Genomic DNA, 22,490 nt, shown 5'->3' with positions numbered 1-22,490 from the left:
CTACCTGTATCAGCTAATGCTAGCAAGGTTGTTCAACAAGTTACACTGATAGACCTTATGGGTACAGGGCCTGGACACACATTTCTGCTAATTAATAAGTACCTGACATGATATTAGATCTTCACTCACCAGAAACTGAATGACAATCCTCTAAAAAGGTGTTACAAGCCGTACTATTTTTCGGATAATTGCTCTAAAAGATAATACACACTGAAAGCAGGTTTCGGACTAGGATGTTAAAATTTTCATTTTATATTGTGAAATAGGAAAGTTTTACAAGGGTGAGGTTTATATCCAAGAGTTATAAGTAAGGGCTAACTTTAGCAAAAGTTAAGCTTTAATTTGTGTGCCCATCATGTAGAAGATGTGAAAATAAATTGACCTGCTGGTGACAGGAAAAATCAAGTGATCACCAAAGTCATTAGTATTCATCCTCTGGGCATCAATTATATCTGGAACCAATTTCATGGCAATTTACCAAACAGTTTAGATATGTCAGCCTTAAACATGGGGGGGTGTCCCTCTCTGCCACTATGGATAAAACCTCCAGATGCATCAAATCAAGAACAGCTTCAACATGACGATCATGGTTGAAAAGAAAAACCACCTGTTGTCACTCTGCAACAGAGCATCGTTGATCAGAATCAGCTGTGTAAGTGACAAGTGACTCATTGCGAATGCCTAGTCCACTCATGTCCGGTTTTGTTTTGTTTTTTTAAAGCTGGTCTGCTAATTTACAGCTTCGCTCCGACTGTGACAATAATTGAAAAACTGTGGCTCATGATTAAAGTCAAATATTCCCTTTTACTGGTTTTAATGATTTATACTTATGTTCAAACAGTTGAGACTGAGAATTAGATCATAAAAATTGTTCAGTGGGAAAATGAAAGTTTGGTAAATTATCAATTAACTCCAGGAAGGCCTTGGCTGTGTGTATAAATCTTGGATTGAAATCACTGCATCGCACACACAAAACTTCATTGCATTTGGAAAAGCCAAGATTACTAAAATATTCCTTGAGCGAGTTTTTGGTCTAGTCCAATTCTACTGGAAAACAGTAGGGGTGATTAAAGCCCAATAAGCAACAAGTACTCTGCCTTTGATGCTGTATTGGCCGATTTCACAGACGTGGATTAGAGGAGTTTGATCCTTACATTGAAGTAGGCTGGAAACGGCTTTAAATCGAGGCACACTGGTGAATTCGACCCAGGAAGTATTTAGAAACGTATCATCAAACATTTGTTTCCTTGTTCTGTGTGTTCTCATAAGACTCTTTTTAAACACTCATATTAACTTTTATTTGAAGCTGGCTCGCCTTGATTTTCTGCACAGTAAATTGCATTAGGTCTTTGAACAGCTGCATTAACGCTTTTGTACTTCTGTAGCATTAAAATTTGGGAAAGTTAATTACTTTCCAAGTTTCTCTCTCCTAAGCCGAATTCGAGGATAATGAAAATGAGACGACCAAGCAAATATTACTACAACGCTGCACGAACGGCTGCTGAAGTGAAGGAAGAGTTGGTGCTGGTTGTTACAGATTTTACCAACTGAGAGACTTCACGGACGTCGTGCTGCTTTCTTCTTTGATTCTATCTCTGTATCTAGGCCTCACATGTTTTCCGCACAGTCTGGAGCCCCTCCTGAAAGTGAAAGTGTGTCATCTAATGTACGCTGCCAGCAGCCACTGCTCCTGAGCCGTTCTGGGTATTGCGGATTACATAAACCAAACTGACATGCAGTGTGAAAAAGGCTTCCAATCAGTGTGTTTGAGAGTGTGTGTGTGTGTGTTCCTCCTCCTATAGTTTCTTTTGCATCCCTGACAACTGAAGCCTGAGCATCTCCAAAGACTTGCACCGCAGGGAGCCTTGTTTTGTATTATCATTAAAGACACATATGGGGTGTGAGAGAGTGTAGTGCTGCATGTATGCCACACTGGATCAAAAATTAGCTCTACACTGAGCGAACAGACTGCGACAACATACAGTGCTACTGCGGGCGCATTTTAAATTTTTCAGAAATTCAACAAAAGGGCTATTTTGTACCACTTATTTCAAAGATAGGTACACAAAAGATTAGGACAAGACAATACCAGAGACGGCAGCATCAAAGACTTCTGCAGCTCTTACCAGGAAGCAGCTGATTGCTGGCATGCCAGCATTTTCAGAATATGAAGTTTTGGCAAGTTTTCCATCAGAGTATGCGCGAGAGAAACAAGCTCGTCTCGTGCAGTTTTTTTCCCCCAAACACTGGCATAGAACTACATTTTCTGTTTCGGTGAAAGAGCAACAAGTTGTGTATTGTTAGCATGTCTAATTGAATATAAAAGCTTCCTAAAAAGGAAAAACAAAGTTGCAAGTAGTGACACAAAGACACACCCTGTAATCCTAAAAAGCCGCACACCATCAATGACTAATTGAGAGAGACTGCAGGGCAGAGTGTCAACATCGAAGGCAACAGCGACTTGGCACGGGTGCAACATTTTACCATCTCGCTCAGCAGCTGGTGATCATTCCAATCAGATATGGTTGGAAAAACTTACCCCCCCATATCTTCCCCTTTCTTCTCTCATTATCCTCTGAGCATCTTGATTTGCATCTCCAGCAGTTTCGTGTGGATGATAGCCTGTTTTAATCATAGTGGATGTGGATGAGTCACAGCTTAATTGATAAGACAATGGGAGATGGTGAAAATATTTTTCGTATGTTTTGTTGAAGCGTTTCCAATGTTAATACACATTTCAAAAGACATGTTAGGAAATGATAAATCACAACAATTTATATATATATATATATATATATATATATATATATATATATATATATATATATATATATATATATATATATATATATATATATATATATATAAAAAAAAAAAGCCAGCACAATGACATCAAATGTAGTCCATTTATTAGATCTACTAATTATTAAAAGAAAAAAAAAAAAACAATTCATTCATTACATTCGTCAATTATTTAATTACAATATAAGGCCACTGGAGTTACTGACGGCATTATTACAGCAGACATGGTCTTTGAATTCTTGCATTATTATTAATAGTGCATATTTACCACATTAGTAAACGGAAGGCCAAAAGACGGTATTTTTTGCATGATATCGTACAATAGCGCTGCATGGTCACAATGCAATCATCCACTTTACAGGTTCAAGTGCTACAACAGATCCCCGGATAATCTGTATTAATGACATGCATTTGGTTGATATAAAACTCTATATGTCCTGCCGCAGAGATATAACTCTAAACTCTCAAAATATCAATGTTATTGCTGCAGCTTGCACCGTAACAAATTAGCATACAAAAATATAACATCACAGTAAAAATGTTTTACTACATAGGGCGTGGTTGGAATAACAGATGGCTACAGGGGACAATAAATAACCCTTTTTAATACCGAGAGAATATTTACCCTCCACTTAGGCCAAAGATGTAAACTGATGGAAAATTGAAGAGCTGCCACTTCTTAAGTGTTTAACACATAAAGCATTAGCAATGCATCAAACGGGCTATTTCACCGATCATGCACGATCGACACTAAAGCCGTGGAAAGCTAGGCAAAGAAGAGCCTAAGATTGCCGTGGACTATGAATTCCATGCAAGATGCTTCAAACTTACAAAGGCATAGAGTGCTCTTCTATGGAGAGCAGGTCAACCCACTATCACTGTTTTAGCCTTACAACATATACAGTCCTGAGTCAAATTTCCTCCTTTTGTGAAGTTTCCTACTGATCATTTGGAACACTTCACGTATCACTTAGCACTGTCCACACAATAATGTACTATGCATACTCTTAAAAAAACTTTTATGGACTACTGTAAACTTAAACCCATTATTTTTTTAAAATCTACTGGTTTTTTTCTGACTTGATATGCAATAAATGTGCGATGGTTCAAGTTAAAAGCTGCACAGTGCAATGAAACTGTCAATGCACGTTCAGAGCTGCAGACTCTTGTAGCATCTTATCATCTTAGGCCTGAATCACACAGGCCTAAGGGGCTGGTCAGTGAACCACTGGCAACCTCTAAGACAAAATGTGTACTCCCCAACTAGTTGGCAAAAGGTTTCTAGGAGTTGCTGACTGTCGCTAGGTCAGATTATTTTCAAAAAGGGTGGTGCACCAAAAACATTCTTGCATTTGTTTTGGTCAGTTTTCATAAAATACACCGACTTGTCTGCGAACACACTGTGAAACTTGAAAGAATGTGATGCAAACCAGAGAAAAAGAACATTTGCCTTCAAAGAAAAAGTTGTGCCTTACCACTGCAACTAACATTTTTTGAAAGGTGCTTTAAAGGTAAACGTTCTCCATGTCTTGTTTGCGTCACACTGGTCACAGTTTCACAACCACTTGACAAATAGTGTGTGAGTATTTCTAGCCAAGATTACATTTACCAAAGAACTAGCGACAAACTGCCTGCAACCGAAGCAAACTCAAGGAGGTTTTCACTCACTGACCGGTCTCTTGGGCCTGTTTCCATGGAGTTTTAGCAATCAATTTCACAGCCACTGCTAGCATCCTCCAGCAACCATCTGCAACCTGTCGAGGAATACACATTTTTCCCTTGTGACCGGTTGTTGCCAGATGGTCGCCAACAGGTCTTTATGCCTGTGTGACTGAGGCCTTACATTCATTCAATTTGGCAACAGAAGGGATCTTGACTGCTCAAGTGACAGCAATGACACTGTATAAAATGTCTTTTTCTTTTCCTACTCTTTCATTTTATGAGCATATATTCTCAATCAATAACAAAAATCCATTTCAGCACGAAAGTCCCCTAACATCAGTTTATAACAGAACTCCTTTCAGACTGATGGGCAAACAGCCTGAGAAGGTTAATGGTGAGAAAGAGGTCGCAAATTGCTTCATTCAATCTCCTCCATTATCTGCTTCTGCTGTCACAAACTCTGCTCTTTATGTCTTACGTTCATAAATCAAACCCAAAGCACACAAGTATACAAGTATTCATCTGAGGAGGATTTGGCTGGCGCGAGTCCAAAAGATAAGCCCTCCACTGAACACCTTTGACACACATAGAAAAAAAGTGGTGATAAAGAATTTGAAGAGGACCAGAGAATCTATCAGGAAACCATCTGGCATCCCAGCAGCCTGAAGACACCGACAACCGTCTGCTCCTCCACTGTGTTCCCCTTGGACTCCCTGCAGAGCCTGCAGGGCAGCCACACTAGTGACCACAGCGGCGCTTCAGAGGGATCTATAGTTTTCTGATCCTAACAGATGGACACAGAACGAGATCAGGGCAACCCCACAGAGCGATTCGTAAGGGAGAACGCTTCCACGTCTGTGCATACGAATTGCCTCAAAATTACACAATAATTAAACTCATCTCTAAAATAAATCATTTAAAAACATACTTGACACCACATGAAGTGAATCCTTAAATTATGGCTATAATTTAGTCTTTTCAAGCTGCATTTCATTAAAGAGCACAAAACAGAATTATGCTGGGGAAAAAAATTATTTTAAAAGCTAGCAAAACGGTCCAAGCCATTTTTACCTCTGATTCATATTCCTACAAAGCACACAAGAACAGAATACATATGGAGATTCTCCTGTTATCAGTAGTTGGTGATTACGTTGAAGAGGTACTAGGTACTTGCACAATGCCTTTTTTTTTATTAAGTCCCTGGTACGTAGCAAGGAGTGACAAGCACTTTAAATGTCCTGAAAAGGCTCTCAACTAAATACCTGAAAAATTGTTCCACTTCCTACTCAGAAAGAGAGCCCAATACAAGAAGGGAATGTACAGAAAGGAGATTTAGCCCCCTCTAGAGGATAAGACAAGAATATAAAATAACGCCTCATGACATGCCTCTGAACATCACTGCAATTCCAGATGCTAGCTCGTAAGATGGTCAGAGTTTGCTGACAGATTTATGAAGCCGCTGTTTTCTTTCTATATGGATGCACAGCTTTCTTTGTGCCTTTCCCTCTTTCTGGGTAAAGCTTTGCATGCAAACTAAAAGACTGCAACAGGCGTGGAGTAGGTAAATGAAAAACAGCCCCCCAAAAATATTATAGTAATCCCATGTGCAAAGCAGCACTAGTTTCCAAACATCTCTAATGAGAAAAATAATGCATAGTCCTATAGGCTTGGTTTTCCCAACAAGTGTATATGCAGTATCCAGTAAGTACTGTAGAAAGTAAATACAGATAGATTTCACCCAGTGAGCAAGAATTTATAGGAGGTTTAAATTTGAAAGGAAGCACAACCTCATTTGACGTCCGTTAAGGTTAAGAAAAACATATCCTAGGGTTGGAGTATTACATTTTCTCTTCAAAGAACCACTTCTGGTGGAGGCTATCAGAGCAGGGTTGGAGTGAGGGTGCTGGTGTCCCGTTGTCTGTATTGTCTATTGCCTCAACACACTTCTGGCTGTGGACGTGGTACAAACTCCCATCCTGAAAAATTGGCAAAGTATTTTCAAAATGGTTATTAGCAATACATGTCTAAAGAACAAAGAGCAGATCTGCTGTTACTTTCATTATTCTTTATACATCAGAGTTTTAGGAGCATCAGAGCGTACAGAACACAGAGGACCTACCCAGATTGATCTGTACTTTTATTTTTTGCTTCACTTTTCATTTTCCCTCCTTCTACTGTCCAATTTCCCCCTCCTCAAAGACATACCCCGTTTTACATTCATTCAATGTTTTTAGGATCCATTTACATTTAGACTGTGTCATGTCCCGACATTCAAATCACACTAACTTCCAGTATTGTGTTTTGAATCCTCAGCTTGCTACTAACACACACTATATATATATATATATATATATATATATATAAGGGGTGCAACGATACTCGTATCGATATTGAATCATTTGATACAGTGCTTTCAGTTCGGTACGCATATGTATGAACAATACAAAATTTGTAATTTATTTTATCAACTTTCCTTCTGACGATGCTATCTATGTTGAGCGCTCAGTGAATCTGCGTTCAACTACTCCGCCTAGGCTGCACTGTCGAGCGCAGAGCGCAGAGCGTTCAACACAGACAGCATCGTCAGAAGGAAGAGCACAGGGCAAGCTAGCGAGACAGAAGTTAAGCTCTCCTTGCAACATGGAAAACTGAACCTCCCCCACCCTCATTCAGATCTGGCGTTTGGAATTATTTTGGTTTTCATGTGACGTATGACCCTGAAGGTAAGCGCGTCATGGACTAAAGTAAAACAGTATGTTGGATGTGCCACGCAATGCTCAATTACATGGGTGGGAACTAGTGTGTTAGCGCAGTTAGCTCGTTAACGTGTTGGCCGTCTAGCCCCAGGCACGGGCGATCAGGGGTAGCTCCTTAACGGAGATTTGCTGTGTTGTGGCGTTAACGTCATTTCAACAAGATTAACGCTGACAGCACTAGTGGGAACACAACGAATATGACTGCACATTTACGCCAACATCATCCTAGTGCAAAGACAAGTGGAAGCAGACAAAAACAACAAGCATGCATGCTACAAACTTTACCCGAGTCATTTAGACAGCCGTTAGCACATGATTGTCCTTATGGGGACCTGATATGTTTAATATTGTGGCGAGCTCAGACAAGGAGGAGACGGAGGTGTCGTTTGGTCTTGCTTCCCGTGAGCTAGCCAGGGAGCACAGCCGTTTATTGACATCTGCAGAAGAACACTGGCGCTAGCTAACTGCTCAGCGCGGCAACCGCACAGCAGCAACAACAACAACAAATAGGGCGCCCTCTGACCCCGGAAGGACACACCGTCGCAGCGAGAGGGCGTCACCCGTCACTATGGCAACATAAACAAAACATAACTGTACAAACAGAACCCCGAACAGCCCTGACCCGCTACAATATGCTGCTGAGAATATAGCCCAGAAGAAGCGTATAGTATAGCTTTTATTTTGGAAAGAGCCATTTCTCTGTAATAAACTCTCTTTTCCAAAGATGAGTGATTCCTCAATCAGATACAGGGCTTGCAAAATCGCTAGCCCGACGTCCCGGGGCTAGCGATTTTTCCAGTCGGGCTACCAAAATCTATCTCTGCCCTGCCCGTCGGGCTATTGAAGGAAGGAAAAATATATGTCAATGCTTTTGCATTCTTTCGGAAATGTAGCTGGGTAATTATGTCATTGGCATCGGTGAACCACTGTCAATATGTGACATATTGAAGTCGCGTTTGAATTTGCGCTTGTTTTTTGCTTTCACTTTGCAATCGCGCGAACTGTGTATAGAGAGCGACAGCACTGATTGGTGAGTGATGATAATTTGCGCACCAATTCCTCTGATATCGTCTTATCAATCGTTAGCTTACTATGCAAACATGACAAGTGAAATCTCCTGCAGCAAGCTTAAACATGTGAGAGGTTGATCGCGCAGAGAATCGCTGAGCGTTATGTGTGTGTGTGTGTGTGTGTGTGTGTGTGTGTGTGTGTGTGTGTGTGTGTGTGTGTGTGTGTGTGTGTGTGTGTGTGTGTAAAAGCAGCAGGATATATATTTTAGTTCTGCTGAGCCAAATAAGACAGGTCAGGGTGAAGAAGTGACAGCCAAAGAAAAGCTTACCACAAAACGGAAAAGTTATGACAAATCAGACTATAAGGCAAAAAGAAAGTGCAGCTTTATGGTTTCATGGACAAAAGAATTTCTGTGGCTGCAATATGACGAGCTATATAACCGGGGCTGCACATAAGTGGTCCGCAGGTGCGCATTCGCTGTCAAAATAAAAAAAAAAAAAAAACGCGCACAAGATATGAAGTTGCAACGCGTGTTTGCATACATAAGATTTTCTGGAGGAGGACAGACATTTGTTTAAAACTCTTAAAGATGTCGAAGAAGCTCCTTTAAGCAATTACTTTGGTGTTCCTCCACCTCCAAACAAATGTCAGAAGGAGTCCGAACCACAAAAGAAGCGCGTATTCTCGGAAAAGTGGTTGCAGGAGGTGAGCTGGCTTCAAACAAATGATGAACGCACAGAGATGTGGTGCGGAATGTGCCGTGAAAATCCCACTCTAGCGGACAAAAACAGTGCTTTTTATATGGACGCAAACGCGCGTTGCAACTTCTTATCTGGTGCGCGTCTTTTATTTTGACAGCTAATGCGCACATGCGGACCACTTATGTGCACCCGTGTAAATAACATAATGTTCTGCCGGGTGTGTTGTTGGTTTTCTCTCGACTTCTGAGTCGACAAGCGCCTTTGTTACTGGGACCAGTCATTTTAAGAAAGGCTCCCATTAGAACCCATGAGAAATGCAAGAAATGCATTATTGCTCAGTCTGCAGTATCTTTCCCAGAACAAACACCAATTGCAAATAACATACTAAAAATAAACCTGAAAAATCTGTTTAGAACAGCGTACTATGTTGCAAAGAGTGAACTACCACTGGCACAATTTAGCAGTCTTTGCAAACTTCAAAAAGCAAATGGCCTAGATCTTGGTTCCATTTGTCTCTTACCTGTGAATTCAGCGGAAATTTCAAATTCAGGATCTGACACAGACGGATTCATGTCCTACACAGTTCTTACAAGTTCATAGAAATTTCTGTTCAATTAGAACCAAGTACTTGAGTTGATGATTGTAATTTTTATACAATGTTGTAATTTGTTTTTCAACAATTTTTTGATTAATGTTTTGTTTCCTTTACAATTTTATACTTTAATGTATAATATTGTAAAGGAAACAAAACAGGAAACAAAACATCAATCAAAAAATTGCTCTCTTTTTTTATTTGGGCTACTTACATTTATTTTGGGCTACCAAAAACTGAAGAGTCCCTGCCCAAAGGGCTACCAGGGATTTTGAAATTTTGAGAGCCCTGAGATATATTTATTTTTTTAATTACTTTTGTTTCAGCAACATTAAATTTAAAAACTGTACTTTTGAGTTAAAATATATATTTATAATTTTAATAAATGACAAATTAAAAAGGCATGAACATTTTTTTTGTATCGAAAAAATATCGAACCGTGACACCAAAGTATCGAACCGAACCGTGAATTTTGTGTATCGTTGCACCCCTAATATATCTATCTATCTATCTATCTATCTATCTATCTATCTATCTATCTATATATATATAGATATATAGTTATCATCTGAAACAAACATAAACATAAATTTGAATTCAGTGTGTTTTAAAAACAGAAAAAATGACATGTATTGTTAAAAGCCTAGGGCACTTTCAGAATTTGAGTTGTACAGTGTGTACTACTTTCTCTCTGAAGGGATAATAGTTGATGGAACAAGAGAAACTAAGTGGCTGGTTAAAAGGTCACTGTAAGAGTGAGGAACTATAGAGTCAATCATTTAATTCAGTGTTGGGTGCTCATCTTTTAAAACATTAGTGGCAGTTCAAAAAGGAAAATAAGTAGAAATCTGAAATCAACAAAATGTAACAGAAAATTCAACAAAGAACTATATTTTAGACGTTGATTTTATATTCCACATCTTCTCTTCCAGACAGCAACTCAAAAATTAATGACATGCTGCAATTTCAGGGCCACCACATTAATTTCCTTTTTAACACTATTAGTTAAAATGTGGACTTAGATAGGGATAAACACAGAAACTCACTAGACTAAAATACTTTACATCCCACCTTTTTGAAGACAAATTTCTGGTCTGAAGGTACAGGCTGCCCTCGTTTTCTGCACAGCTGGACAGTCAAGTAGGTACTGATGCTGTCACCCGCGATGCATCCAGCAGGTTCCCTTGTGTTGTAAGAGATCTCACCATTCACAGAGTATTCAAAGAACTGTAGGATGAGACAAAACAACTGGGGTCACTGGGTCACTTTATTAGATACACCTGTTAAACTACTTGTTAATGCACATATCTAAACAGCCGATCGAGACACATAGGTTAATCGAAGTCAATATGATCTGCTGAAGTTCAATCCGAGCATCAAAATTGGGAAAGAAACGCGATTTTAGCGAATTTGAACGGGGCATTGTTGTTGATGTCAGACAGGATTGTCTGATTATTTCAGAAACTGCTGATCTACTGGGATTTTCCCACGCAGCTCTCTAGGGTTTACAGAGAATGATATAAAAAATAGAAATTATCCAGTGAGCACTAAATCTCTGGATGAAAATGCATTGTTGATGGCAGAGGCTGCTTGAAGCTGAAGGAAAGCAGCCGTAAGTCATTACAACAAATTTATAATACAGAAGAGCATCTCTGAATGCAGAACACTTCAAACCTACAAGCAGACGAGCTACAGCAGCAGAAAACCGCACTGGGTGCAGCTCCTGTCAGCTAAGAACAGGAGACCAAGGCTACAATTCGGAGAGGCTCACCAAAATAAGATAACAGAACGTCAGAGAAACAGAAATATAAAAGCATGGATCCACCCTGCCTTGAATAAACAATTTAGGCTGTTGTTGGTGGCATATTAATAGGAGGAAATACTTTTTTGGTACCATCACAGCCTACACGAGTATCGTTTCTGACCATCTTCCTGAAGCCTGTTTTCAGCAGAATAATGTGACATGTTGAAATTCAAATCATTTCTAGCTTGCTCCTTGAACATGACAGTGAGTTCACTGTACTCAAATGGCCTCCACAGTCACCAGATCTCAATCTAATAGAGCACATTTTAGGATGTGCTGGAATGTGAGATTCACATCATGTTCCGTTGACAAATCTGCAGTAACTGTCTGATGCTGTCATGTCAATATGGAGCAAAATCTCCAAGGAATATTTCCAGCACCTTGTTGAATCTATGCCACAAAAGATTAAAGCAGCTCTGAGAGCAAAAGGCAAACCAACCAAGCATTAGCATGGTGTTCCTAATACAAAAAATGCAACAATTTCAGTTAGCCTAAATTCAGTTAAAACAGAAGAATGGCACTGTTAGGGATCTATATTTAGGACAGAGAGATGGCTTGAGCATGTGTTTCGTCTCTGTAGCATGCCCAGTAGTCTCATAAGGAAGCTATCCCCACTTTCTACAATAATAACATCAGTTTGTGTCCACAGAGATGTTCTGGAATAACAATGCTAAATTTCACAGTGCTTCCTGGATTACTGAATATCACAAAGGAAAAGGCACTGGGAAATGTGAATTCCCTTTGTATCAACAAAGCCATCACATAATTTTGCAGCCTGGAATAACAGATGATATTCATTATTCCCAGGTCTGTAAGAGTACACAACACGATTCTTGTAGTCCGAGAGGAAATAGGATGACTATATGTTTAATCTGAAAGAAATTGAGATGCTATTTATATCCATGATTACCTTTGTCTATGATAAATGTAAAACAGGGAGTAGTGAAGAACAGAAGGAGAAGACATGGAAGGAGATAAATGGATCTGCCACGGAGATCAAAAGCAGTTTGTAATTATTGCTATCAAATGTGCTGGTACACATTAATGCCACTGGATGCAAAAGTTGTAGATAATAGTCAGGAACCCAGAAGAGTCGCTCTACAAGCAGACAAACCCATAAACTACAGTGGTCATGAAGCAATCTGATTAACTTTAACTAGTCAGTAATGCCTCCCAAAGGTGTGACAATGATCACTTAATGTTATAAAGTGCTTTACAAAACTAAATAAAACCAGACATGGGCCAATAAACTAAGAATATGGCCAAAGAACCTGAGCACAGTGGAGGCAATAAAATAAAACACTCTAAATCAAAAACATATCACACATTTCCAAAAGATTTTAAAAACAAAACTCTTTATACACAGATAGTACGAAGGCTCTTTTCACAAAAGTCTAATCAGCCTTTATTACAAGCCTTGACCTGAGAGAAATCAGCTGGGCTCCACACTCTGATCTAAAGGGTCCAGAAGGCATTTATTAGGTCAATAAATCAGAGATGTATAGCGAAGCTGTTAAAGGGCAAAAGACTGACAAACACGATTGTTAGGTCAGTTTTTAAAGCCATGAGTGTCCTCTCAATCATTAGAATTGTGCCAACTGAAGATGATGGAGACAATATTTGTTTGTTTGGAATGTTTGGAGAAATAAATGTCCGAATTGTGTTTCTCCAAACATTATTTTTCTCTTTTCAAATAGCTCAGAGGACATTCATATTAGATTGATTAATGGCAGTCTTCAAGAGTGCCAGGATTAACTGAACAAGAGTAAACAAATGATCGCCGAAGCTCACATATAAAAGGGCAAACAGTGTGTTGTGTTCAAAAACCAACATTCAATTAAAATCTAACTGAAAGCTGCGTTTCACATGATTGAAAATGGGCTGTAACCAAGTAGCTAATCAGCAAACTAGCTTGTAAACCTGTTTTAAGTTTAGTGAGCTGTTCAGCAAAGGAAGATGCAAGTGCTTTTTCTGTATCACTGGCATTACTTACTTGGTTCTGGCCCATTCCATGACACAGATAGAGGATGACCCTTTGGCCCACCACCGCATTCTCATCTGTAGGGTTGTAGTCAAAACAGTAGTTGGTCTTGCCCCGGTTCTTAAGCTAGCAAAAGGCAGCAACAAAATATAATTAGGTAGTGGTACAACCTGGCTTGCAGAAGCTCATAAGGTCTTACTTTGTTCTCACCATTCCAAACATGCCTGGCCGATCATGTGGGACGTGGATATCGGGATAAATGTTATCCAAGTACCACTTGAAGCTCTTGCAGCCCAACTTCTCTCGGAGCATCCTCCGCTCCGTTACATCTCCAAAGGCCTCCTGGAGACAAACATGGCAAATGACAGTTCAACATGATTATTTTATTTTCACTTTTCTGCCTTGGCAAGCTAAAATAAAATTAAGAAGCACAGAATTGCTCTGCATTTATAAAAAAATAAAAATAAAAATGAATTATCAGTGATATCTCATATTCAAATGAAAATTTTAAGTGAGAGCGCTGTCGATGCAGCCACCATCAGACAGCTGTTGTGTCCGATGAAGTATTCATAATATACCAGTGGCCTGAAATGGAATACAATAGCACCATCTATGGTCCATTACTCTATACAAATGCAGTTCACTCCAAACAATAGCTCCCCCTCAAACAAACAGAACTTCCAACAGTCAAACAGGATACATGTGTCAATTTTACAAGAGTCTCCGTGTGTGTGCGCAAACAGTTCGTGCCTGTGTAAACACTTTTATGCATACAAAGTTACACATGTACACATCACACTGATAAAGACTAGTTAATTAGATTATGAGAAAGAACACCGTCTCCACTTTAATGTGCCAGTGAGCATATGCTCACCACACCTTCCCTGCTGCAAGAAAGATTCAGCAGCACTGCAGGATGATGGATGATGGTGGCCTGCCCAAACACAGCTCTAATTGGCTATTCATCAGTCTATTTAGTGAGAAGAAAGATTCCCAAAGGACGCAGTGCTTTGTCAATGGCTAGGACCAGCATGGACTATCAGAACAATGAGGACTAGTCCAGGACACTTACCAGGACAATAAGACTTAAATTAAGGATCAGTAAAGGTCCTGATAAAATGCAAAGGTAAGGGCAACCAGCCCAGTGACAGTCCAACCTATATGGATGAATAAACGGTCATAGGAAACGACCTAAGGGAGCAACTAGGAACCGAGAGCACAGAGGTGCCAATTAGTGAAACAGCGGTGGAAAACAAGAGCTAATGATTCCAGAGGGCTGTACTACAAAGCAAGTTAGCCAACTTTTACAGGCAACTCCTACAGCAACTTTGTAGCCTAAGGTATGACTTCCAGAGCTCACTGCCTAGTAACCAGTATACTCTCTTTAAAAAAAAAAAAATAGCATCAGCTTTCCTAGAAGATCCTGTGAAGCTTGGTGCATCTATAGGAAGATGGCCCTCTGGATTTCTCTGCGAACATCAATGAGGATTACAAATGTTCAGTGTCGGGAACTTAATTCCTTGAGTCTTTTCTATCCTGTTAGGACGAAGCAATTTCAAAGACAATCCATTGTTTGCTAGGCCTCTATATAGCAAAATACAGTAAATCCTAAAACAGACAGTGTTAAATCCTGGTAGATTACTTGCTGACCTCATAGGAGAGTTGAAGCTGAAAGATTAAGGCTAAATTTGTTGTACATGTTATTAAAATACAGCTAAGCGACACATTTAGTTTGCAGAATACACAACTATAATTACAGTCAGCATATCCATGCCTTATTAATGAGGCAGTGATTAAAAAGCCTATTAACTTTCAGTCTGCATTTTCCTTTTTTTTGCCAGCTGTCCTTTCTGGCTTTTGCTGCAACAATTGTTTTGCTGCAATTTCTCATATTTATATTTTTTAGTTATATTTAGGATATATTTGCTCTTTTTTGTGAAAAATATGCGTCTCTAGACCTGTCGTTGTTTGCAACTGATCTCTAGCAAGCTCATAACTTAAACCAAAATTTAACGACATCAATTCATATCTTAATTACGATTGCAGTACCCGGATTTTCCCCTCAATCATCCAGTGTTAATAAAGAGTGCCCCTTCAGTTGAGTACAGTTCTCAGTCATTCCTTCACCCTGCACCATTTCATATGTAGATTATTTAGGTTTTACGGTGCCTTGTTACTAATTAACAAGCTATAAAAATAGCTCACATGGACTGGCACGTAACCCATGTTGACAGCCACATGGACCTGCCCTTCTACAAATCCTAAAAGACTTCCAGATCTCACTGCCTGCTGACTGTTTTTTCTTTTTTTTGGTTTGATTTGGGGATTTCTTGCTTTGTCTGGGAGTGTCGGAGTGAAAGTGTCACAGGCTGTCAGAATGTCAGGGGAAAGGCACGTTTAAAAAAAAAAAAAAGCAACCATGAATTTGTTAGTCTAAGGTTATTTTGTTCAAAATCTACAAAGCAGGGCTGCAATGATTCGAGCTCATTTCTGTAATCACCAGAAAAACCTTTACTGGGAAAAAGATGCAAGAATTCCTTTAAAAACATTCAACAAGCTCCAGTGTGAGAAGAGAACTTTGTAGCTGCTCCCGTACACTCCTGCTTGTTTTAGTTAGCAAAAATCTACAGTTAAGCTACAGAAGCTAAAATTAAATATGCAGATGAACTGTTAACTTCATCTGATATGACGTTAAAATTACGCAGGTTGCTGAAGGCTTTTTCAGATTTAAAAAAAATATAAATATCATATTAATAATCCATCCATCCATCCATTCGCTTCCGTCATAGGGCGAGAGGCGGGGTACACCCTGGACAGGTCGCCAGTCTGTCGCAGGGCTAACACACAAGGACGGACAACCATTCGCACTCACATTCACTCGCACATTCACACCTAGTGACAATTTGGATTAATCAATTAACCTATCCCCACAAGCTGCATGTCTTTGGACGGTGGGAGGAAGCCCGGCCTGATGGTGGAATTGAACTCAGGACCTTCTTGCTGTGGGGCAACAGTGCTAACCACCGTGCCACCGTGCTGCCCTCATATTAATATTTATATGTTAAAGCACGGTGGCACGGTGGTTAGCACTGTTGCCCCACAGCAAGAAGGTCCTGAGTTCAATTCCACCATCAGGCCGGGGTCTTTCTGTGTGGAGTTTGCATGTTCTCCCCGTGTTTGCGTGGGTTCTCTCCGGGTACTCCGGCTTCCTCCCACCGTCCAAAGACATGCAGCTTGTGGGGATAGGTTAATTGATTAATCCAAATTGTCACTAGGTGTGAATGTGCGAGTGAATGTGAGTGCGAATGGTTGTCCGTCCTTGTGTGTTAGCCCTGCGACAGACTGGCGACCTGTCCAGGGTGTACCCCGCCTTTCGCCCTATGACAGCTGGGATAGGCTCCAGTGCCCCCCGCGACCCTGAAAAGGATAAGCGGAAGCGAATGGATGGATGGATGTTAAATTATTGATTGATATATTAATTAAATTGTATTAATATTTTAAAATCTAAGCAGTCATACACACACCCCTGGGTAAGCTATGACATTAATGGGCAAAGACAGACTACAGACTATAAACAGGCACAGTACATTCATCCAGGAGACTAGTATAACTTTGTGCCAAGCAAAATTGTAAAATTGTAACTTCCTTGTAAGATATGTTCGTTTATAGATATAAACCTTATCTAGTATTGTTATTGTGTATAAACACATGTTCAGCTGTGAATCAAACAGGATGAGCAAAAACAGTGTTTGTTTGGAGGGTATGATGAATTTTTTTTTTTTTTTGGCAAGGCTACCTTATCTCATGGAGATAAGTGCTACCTGATCTGTGCTTAGAGAGCATTTCCTGTTAACTACACTATCACTCACGCACACACACACAAAATCAGGGCACCCCCATGGGTCGGCACTGCTCTCACCGTGTCAAGGACAGGTGGGTGACACCCGCTGGCACCAAGTAGCACAGAAAGGTGGTAATCGCACACCGGAATGCCCTGACCCCTGTCACCTTGGGTGTCTGCTGCTCATATATCCCCCGTGTCACTTAATCAGGTGAGCTTTTGCAGCGTGTGCGAGCGCGTTTTGGGAGAAGGCAGAGTATTTTTGATATTTTTTCGCATACCGAGAGTGAGTTCACTGGTGAAATGAAGGGGTTAATGAGACAGTGCTGTGGTGAATGCAGCTATTTAAAAAAAGAAAGAAAGAAATATTCTGCCTTCACATTCACATCATCTGCACACACTCACCAGGCGTGCGTGGGGATTACGATGATAGTAGATCTCCTTGTATTCATCCAGCCAGACCTCAGCTGCTCTCACGCTGTTTGCCAACGCTTTGCTCCGTGAGTAAGGTGCCTTTTTCGGGAAGACGTGACCCACGTGGGAGCACGGGTGGACCTCCAGGCTGCCCCCACACTGCCAAATCTAAGACACATCAATAACACCACCACGAGGATTTGGTTAGCCTCTCAGCCATGATTCAATCAGGAAACAAAGCACAGTCTTGTTGCGGAGGAGCTTGGGAACAGAAAAGCTAGCATGTTGTTGGAAAATATTTTTGGTTTCTTCCCTTTGGGAAATTACAGTTATTGTAGGGAAGGGATGTTTAAATTCTTTGCTGCAATTAAAGTATTAAGCTCTTCGGCCTGCTTTCACTCCATGTTTAGTTTTATTTTCATTGCAGATTCCACATAAATTGAGCAGCTGTCATATGGTTCAACAAATCTAAAGCAGACACTCCTGCCCTTTTTAGTGGCTTGCACTATGAATTGGGCCATAATCCCAAAAGGAGTGCAAACTTAATGTCAATTTGGACATAACATGTGCTTTACCTATGTTATCATTACATAAATAATACTGTATATGTCCATGAAAACACACAGCTCTTACCCTGAAAGAGAATTCCAGGTTCTCTCCTCCCCACACCTCCATTCCTGTGTCATATGTTCCCAAATAATGGAAGAAGTCCTTCCTCACAGCAAACAGACCACCTGCCATAGTAGGAGACCTCAAGACACCAAAAAATAAAAATTATATTACAGGATAACGAGCTCCATCTTATATAAGACAGATGTAATTATCTCAGTATGAAGAAAAAAGTATGATATGTCAGCAGTGTAGTTTCTGTAATAATGTAGCTGCCACACTCAAAGTTACGTTCCCAAATACTCATATGGGTTTTTTTTTTCTATTCTTGGGTAATAAAGAGTCCTTAAAACACACCTGATGACATCTACGGGTGAACGTCGGCGTTTCTGTTCGTAGTCGGGGATGGTGTGCCAGGTAAAGACCAACCGCCAATCAAACCCTCCGATTTGAGGTTCCCCAGCATGGCCTAAATACTGGAAGGTGTTCCAGTCTATCACGTCGATGACGGGGCACACCACGGCCTCCGGCTCCTCTTTGATCCTTGGCGAGAAAAAAGGAAAGGAGAAAAAGGCGAATGTTAGGAGGGAGCAGTGTTACGAAGCAAGCAATTTGTTTATCTATAAAAGTCTCCATACAAATGTTGGTGCTGCCCTTGTTTGAAAGGCTGGAGCACCGAGACAGTGAGTCAGACACGGCTACATAACAGTGCTCCTGCAGCTGGCTGATAGAGATTCAGAGCTTGACAGCTGGACTAAAAGACAGCCTTTCTAAAGGCCGCACTTTGACAAAATAATCAAGGAGAGAAGGCATTTCTTTTTTTCCCTGGCGGGCGCTCTCTCACCTGTGGAGCACGGGCTCTAACCAGCCGTCGTGACACTCGCAATGACAATCCAGGAAGGTCAGAACCTCGCCTGTGGTGATGGATGCCCCGAGCAACCGGGCCCGCACCAGCCCCTCCCTCTTTGTGGCCCGGATCAGACGCACCTTATTCAAACCTGAGACGTACTTGTCCAGTGGCTCCTTGAGATGAGCTTTCAGAAATTAAACAGATGTGTTTGTATCAAGAGTTGTTTCTCAAAATCACAACAAATACAAAACTAGAGAAAAATCTATCAGCTACAGCTGGAAGTTTCTTCCTATAGGTCAAATTTTTTAGCGTTTCTCGATCAGTATTCCATGTGAGGAGATAAAAAGCAAGCACAGACAGACAGTCGTTTTGTTATCTCTGAGTCCAATCACATTGTAAAATCTGAGAGGAGACAAAGCTGGCATGTGGCTCAGGTGTCAGAAGCGTCACAGCACAACGTGAGACTGTTAGAAAAACAAGTCAGCATTGATAAAAGAAGGTGATAAGCTATCTGGCACACATTTCCAATGCATTTGGAAGAAGCTTCAAATTCCCACCTCTAGAGGAAAGAGTGTTAAACTGTTTGATACACATTTGCCATATTCACTGGAAAATGGTGAGCTTTCTTTGAAGCAGGTAAACAAGACACACCCACCAGTCTTTTTAGGATAAAATTACTTCCTTTTATGCTCTCAGCCAAATACGCATTAATCCAAAAGGCGAAAGTTACATCATTGTTTGATTTACTCAACACTTAGTAAGTAAATATAACCACGAGCAGATGTTAGTGTTGAGGGAGAGGTAGGCATTGCTTCATTTATACATTCATGATCGAAAACACTTTAGAAGCATTAAAAGTTTCTCAACTCGTACAAAACAAAAACCCCAACAGGAATAAACACTGCATATAGTATATTATTTACTTTTATTATAGGTTTATTTGAATATACTCATAGAAGATGTAAAAAATATAACACTGATGCAGGAGATTTCACTTTATCGATATCTTAGTTTATAACTAAAACTACTGATTGTTTTAGTAATCAAGTATTCTGCTGATTAACCCACTGATTGATGAGAAACACTTTTTGTCTTACTAATGAGCAATAATAATTACTTACTACTTGCTTATTTGCTCATTGATATTATTACAAATGGAAACCAATATTTTTAATAATTTAATTGGATACAACATCTGTCAAAACACTTTCATCGTGTTTATGCGGCATATTTAAGTCATATTTGCTAAAGAAAACATTCATTAGTGCAAAAATAAATAATCACAAATATCGAAATGTAAATAAATAAAAGGTTTACATGTCACCTAAGCTAAACTAAGGCAGAAATCAGTCTTTACTCTGTCTTCTTGGAAAGACAGAGTAAAGACCAACCCAGATTGAAGGTTTTTGCATGTATACCTTTTCATTTATTTTTGCATTAGACAAAATGTTTTCTTCAAATACAATGTGAGTTTAATACAGCACATGAACACAATGAAAGGGTTTAGTTTGTTTTTGTTTTCTTTGGTTTACAGATGTATTTTTTTAAGCTGAAGCCTGTTGAACAGGTTTGATTAAGGACTTCCACCGGCTTTTTTCCAGCGAAAGTTTTATTGGTGGTTGGAGCAACGCTTTGTGTAGTGGGACAGACTCCGCCTCCAAGTTGAACTACTTACATTATGATGACTGAGGCTATAGAGTTGTGGATTAAACTAAAAATCAAAGCACAAAAATTTGCATCCAGTATTTTTTTATAATTCCATGAGCATATTTTCCAACTGATAACATGTCAGTATATCCTCCTCCACCCATCTAACTGCTACCTGTCTGTGTGCACCTGTAACAGCTCCTGACTGTCAGCCTGCCACCATTCTTGCCCACTGCCTGTCCATCAGTCTGTCTGTGCCTCTACCTTTGTCACTGTAGTCATCCACCAGCACCACCTCTTTCAGCAGGATGTCAGGAGACGTCTCCAGCACACTGTGGACAGTCCTCAGCAGGGTGGACCAGGCCTCGTTGTAGAAAGCAATCACCACAGAGGTCGTGGGCAAGGACCTGTAGTCATACTTCAGCTCTTTGCAGCTGGAGAGAGAGGAGACTTGGTTGTTAGAATGCAGACTAAAAAAATTGGAGGTGAGGCTGGGTGGCTGGAATGACACTGCACAATGAGAGCTGGCTGTGTAAATTTGCATGTAAAGCTGGATCGTGGTTAACCTTCATACTTTTAAGATTTGATGACCAATAGAAGTAAACACAGAGCATTTATTATTCCATCTTAACAGATGACTCAGTTTACGAGTTACACGTCCTCTGAGGTATTTACTGAGCCGTGTAATAGTGTTGCTGAGACATCCAAACTGCAAAGGCTTCTTTTAAACTTTAGATCTGGGCTTTAACATTGCTAACAACAGACAACAGGTTACTTACAGTGGGTTCCATCTCTCTGGCAGCCTGCGGTGCAGTGATATTTTATCACTGACATAAGTGTTAATCTGGTGCGCTTTGATACTTTCCTCTTCTTTTCTTTTCTCCTCTTCGTTCAGATTCAGTTTCACGGCTCTGCCCAGTTCTCCCAGAGCGTTTAAATCCAAGGGGGGCTTCTCGTAGACTGGCTTCTTAAGGAGCTCATACTCTTCCTCTCCTGTGACTTCCCGTCGGTTCGTCAAGCTCACTTCCCCCGACTTGCGTTTGAAAAATGTAACATATCCCAGCAAAATGGCACCAACTATTAAAATAAGTAACTTGGGCCGTTTCCTCCTTCCGTATGCAGCCATCGTTTCGTTTCTTTGCAAGGCGCAAAGTTGGAGGCTCTCATGCCCCGATGAGCTGCACTGTGCTCAACCTTTGCTGTCCAAGCTGGTTTTGCTAGACTCCACAGCCGCGTCACCTTTCCGTTTGACTACTTCCAAGTTTCTCCTCCATAGTTCAGGCAAAGTGTAACTCTATCTACGTACAGAGTCCCCAAACTGGGTGAGTCTTCTCAGTCAAACGGAGAACGGTGGTCACTCCTCCTCAACTCCGTTACCCTGCCTGCTGCTTGAGTGAAGAGGGGATGGATTAACTAACTCAGATTAGATTAGCTAACAAGTATCTCTTCGGATTAGTGAGCCACCTAACTGCTGGAGGAAAGGAAAACTAGGTCAAATCAAAAGCCTCGTATGCTGTTTCTTTCAGTTCACTCACTGAGAAAATCAAATATTATAATTAAAAAAAAATTTTTTTTTTCGTTCTCAGTCAAGTCTTTATGAATATAGTTTGTGTCCGGTTCATCAAGTGCCATCGAGAAACCGGCATTAACGACATTTACGTGAACAGCAGTAGAAGTTCAAGTCAACTTTTAGTAGCAGAATTAGCAACTATGTTTCCGGTTATCAAATTAAAACTCCGTTCCCTTTCAAACTACCCCGGAATAACGCCACGTAAAATACTGCACAGATATTATTATTATTATTATTATTATTATTATTA

At 40.3% G+C, this 22,490-nt stretch overlaps 1 protein-coding gene across 1 annotated transcript; it reads right to left on the bottom strand.

Annotated features, from left to right (window-relative positions):
- Window positions 1-2,892: 2,892 nt before the first annotated feature.
- Window positions 2,893-22,337, bottom strand: galnt12 (UDP-N-acetyl-alpha-D-galactosamine:polypeptide N-acetylgalactosaminyltransferase 12). The gene is made up of 10 exons (XM_040020833.1): window positions 21,450-22,337; window positions 20,935-21,104; window positions 19,018-19,207; window positions 18,531-18,716; window positions 18,198-18,315; window positions 17,556-17,732; window positions 13,520-13,651; window positions 13,322-13,435; window positions 10,596-10,751; window positions 2,893-6,440 (listed from the first exon to the last, which is right to left on the bottom strand). Exons 1-10 carry the CDS (start codon window positions 21,794-21,796, stop codon window positions 6,303-6,305), a joined length of 1,728 nt encoding a protein of 575 aa, XP_039876767.1. The 5' UTR covers window positions 21,797-22,337; the 3' UTR covers window positions 2,893-6,302.
- Window positions 22,338-22,490: the final 153 nt, after the last annotated feature.

Source organism: Simochromis diagramma, unplaced genomic scaffold, assembly GCF_900408965.1.
Source record: "Simochromis diagramma unplaced genomic scaffold, fSimDia1.1 OVJJ01000753.1, whole genome shotgun sequence".
Classification (NCBI taxonomy): Eukaryota; Metazoa; Chordata; class Actinopteri; order Cichliformes; family Cichlidae; genus Simochromis; species Simochromis diagramma.
This window is presented reverse-complemented; position numbering and strand designations above follow the sequence as displayed.